Raw genomic sequence first — 3,536 nt, 5'->3', positions numbered from 1 at the left:
ATCCTAAAGCTGTTAACAACGCAAATATTGATAGTCCAAAATCTAGAAAGGTTGTTTTCTTTTATTTATCCTTATCTTCAATATTAAAGTAAAATTACTAAAAAAAATATCAAACTTTTTCCAAAATTTCATACCTTTAATTATTTACAAAAGTTTATTATTATTAAGTTGAAATTTAAATGCTAATTAAAAAAAGAATGATTCATAAAAAAGTGGTTAAATTAGCTTTTATTAAAAGCAACACTTTTAAAAAAAGAAACATCAATAAAATATAATTGTTTTTACTAAGAATATATTAAATAATTAATATAAAATAAATTTTTTTTTTTCAAATATGAATAGAATTTCAATAATTTTTAAATATTTTTTAAGAAAAATAATTATATTGAAAAAAAAATAAATATCATTATAAGATTTTAAAAATAATCAATATTATTTAAAAGAGAAAATTAATTAATTTTATTCTTGTTTTCCCACTATATCTAATAATATAATATTAATTTATAGAAAACTTTAATTTGTAATTGCATATGTGAAATTATCTTTGTTAAGTACATACATTATCTCAAGATTATCAAAGATTATTAGATAATAGAAAAAAAAATTAAATTAAACATTTCTTATTTATTTTATAAATTTTCTTCAATCTAATAATATCAAAATTCAACTTAATAAATTTTATTAAATTTTTTGAGAATTTATAAATTTATATTTATTTATCTATTAAATCAAATAATAATTTATATAAAATAATAAACAAATCAACATAATTTCAACTAATAAATTTTAAAAAAATTTCTAAAAAAATTCATAAATTAACCCAATAAATTAAATTATTTTCAACTTAACTCTTAATCAACATAAAGAAGATATTAATCTTTTATCTATTTCATTTATGTTTACTTCATTTTTTACCCTTATTAAAAATTACTCTAACTATTGTTTTTGAAGTTATTCAGATTAATAAATCAAAAACTATTCGTCTAAATAGTTTATTTTGTTTTCTTTCCCTTTTATTTATTAATTAACTGATTAAGTATATTAATTTTTTTATTATTATTTACTTAATTGTTGTATTTTTCGAAGATCTAAATTAGTTAATTCACTTTTTAAATCCAAAAAACTTGATGAACAACCTAAGAGTTTTAAAGTAGCTAATTGCTCTTGACTAAACAAAACCATTATGGCTTTTTTCAAAAATAAAATATCTTTGTAGAGCTAGTAAATGTTAAGATCATTTATGATTTAGTCATAAACCATCTTCTTCCTTTTACTGTCAAATCCTAATAAAATTTCTTTTGATATCTTTGAGCCTTTACTATGTTTTTTATTAAAGTTTTAATAATTTCATAAATATAATATTAAAATTTAATTATATTACTTTAGCTTTAAAATATTTTGCATCGCAAGATTTGAAATTTGTTCACTTTGAAGAGCATTTAATTTATCTATCTTATCTTTCAAGTTAATACTATTTATTATAGATTAATTTCTTCTTAGAGCTTAAGTTTAAGAGTCTTACTCATTTACTGACTGAGTGTTGATAAATTTTTTTTGGTTGATACTTTTTTAATTTGGAGATTAAGGAAAATAATTTGAAAATGCAATCTAACTTAAATTTTTATTTTTAAGTAAAGCATTTTTTGGGCTACTTTATAGTGTTTGCAATTAAGTTGGGCTTAAAATAGTTTCCTAATCACTTGTTTCGTCTTTATATTATTATTGATCACTAAACTTTTCTTATTCTTTAATTCTAAATTAATTTCTATAAGAATATTATTTTTGTAAGTTAGTGTTATTTTAAGCCTAATTATTTAACTCTTAAGTATTTATTTAAGGATATTCTAAAGATCTTTTTTATTTCACTCTGAAGTTAGGTAAAGAAATTTCTTAATCATTTGTCTATTTTTCAAATTACTACTCATTAGTATTATCCTATTTATTTTTGTTATTAGAATTATTATTATTATTTTCTTTTATTAAATCACTTTCTTTTGAATCATATACTATTTATTTATTTTCAAATAAATTGCTACTATTTTCTAAATAAGTTGTCACAAAATTACTTTCTTTTTAGTCGGATTAGAGAAGTTTGCTTGATTGAAGTATTGTGAAATATTAGCCAGAAAAAATATTCTTCAAAAATAGCAAAAGAAAATCATCATTTATTTTCTTTTAAGAAAACTTTTTTCCTACATACCCTATTAACATCAAAAGTGAAAAAACTCCATTAACAATAGCTAGAATTTAAGGTAATGTTGAGTATTAAATCTGGATTTAATAAACTATTTCATCCATTTGCAATACAAAAGAATTAAAAGGACCTTATCCATCATGGAGAGCTGATTTTCTATCCATGCTTTAATTAATTTACCCATATTGCAATGGAGAAGAATAATAATAATTCTATTACCAAATTAATCCTTATTTTACATTTGTTGTTTACGTTTACATATTCAAAAAAGTTACTATAGCTTAGCTTGCAAATGTGTAAACTAAAATATTTCTGTAATCTGATTCCATTTTCATAGATGTTGTATTATATTAAGCAGTATAAATTTTATACCTTAATCCTACATTGACACCATTTACAAGAGCGTCTATGTCATCTTAACTTGCGCAATCATCAGGAACGAAAGTTTTAACCTTATCCACATCTAAACAACCGTATGCAAAGATTTATATTTAAGAATATAAATTCTCTAATGTGTTTAAAGAAAATGTTTAGTTAGAAACTTAAGAAAAATCTAAGCACTTATATCCTTAAAGATCTTTACTTTAACAATCAATTGCATTTAATTGTATAAAAGTTCTATTTTATCCTTATTAGAAAAAATAAGCCATAAAAACTAGGTAAGTTTTGTTGGGTTGATAAACAAAATCACCAGAATCCATTTTGAATGCAACTAGTTCATTATTTAGTTCAGTCTGTATAAGATCATTTTAGATAAAACTTTATTATCTAAAGATAGGCTGTATTTAGTTGGTTGAAAACAAAATAAGTTAGTAGATAAAATATCCTAGAGTTGCTATGAACACAAATGTAGATAGTCCTAAACCCAGGAATGTTGCTTTTTTTTACCTATCTTTATCTTCTATATTAAAGATAAATTACTCAGAGAAGATATCAATTTTTTTCCAAAGTTTCATATTTTGAAGTTTTTATGAAAGTTTTTATTTTATTAATTATTATTATTTAGTAGAAACTAAAACTCTAATTTAAAATAAGCATGCTTCATAAAACGGTGGTTAAATTACCTTTCTTAAATAGCTACTCTTTTTTAAAAATGAAACATCAATAAAGCTTAAATATTTTCTAAGAAAAGATAACCATATAATTTTTTTTTCTAATACTATGAGAATCTCTATAATTATTCTATATTTGTTAAGATAAAGAGTTATATTGAAAAAAAAATGAAGCCATTAATAACTTTTAAAAGAAACCTTTCAATTTATGTTAATAATTATAAGCACAAAAACATAATTAAATAAGAATTTATAAAACTCAAAATAAAATTAACATTTTCTCTTCAACA

General features: G+C 20.4%; 1 protein-coding gene across 1 annotated transcript; it reads right to left on the bottom strand. All coding sequences in view use genetic code 6, as the record gives it.

Annotated features, from left to right (window-relative positions):
* Window positions 1-855: 855 nt before the first annotated feature.
* Window positions 856-3,150, bottom strand: TTHERM_00530120 (AMP-binding enzyme family protein; the record flags this gene model as incomplete). The annotated part of the gene is made up of 3 exons (XM_001032723.3): window positions 856-1,010; window positions 1,065-1,318; window positions 1,382-3,150. The coding sequence occupies 3 exons, from the start codon at window positions 3,148-3,150 to the stop codon at window positions 856-858; spliced, it is 2,178 nt and encodes a 725-aa protein (XP_001032723.3).
* Window positions 3,151-3,536: the final 386 nt, after the last annotated feature.

The sequence above is a fragment of the Tetrahymena thermophila genome (assembly GCF_000189635.1).
Source record: "Tetrahymena thermophila SB210 genomic scaffold scf_8254459, whole genome shotgun sequence".
In the NCBI taxonomy this organism is placed as follows: Eukaryota; Ciliophora; class Oligohymenophorea; order Hymenostomatida; family Tetrahymenidae; genus Tetrahymena; species Tetrahymena thermophila.
This window is presented reverse-complemented; position numbering and strand designations above follow the sequence as displayed.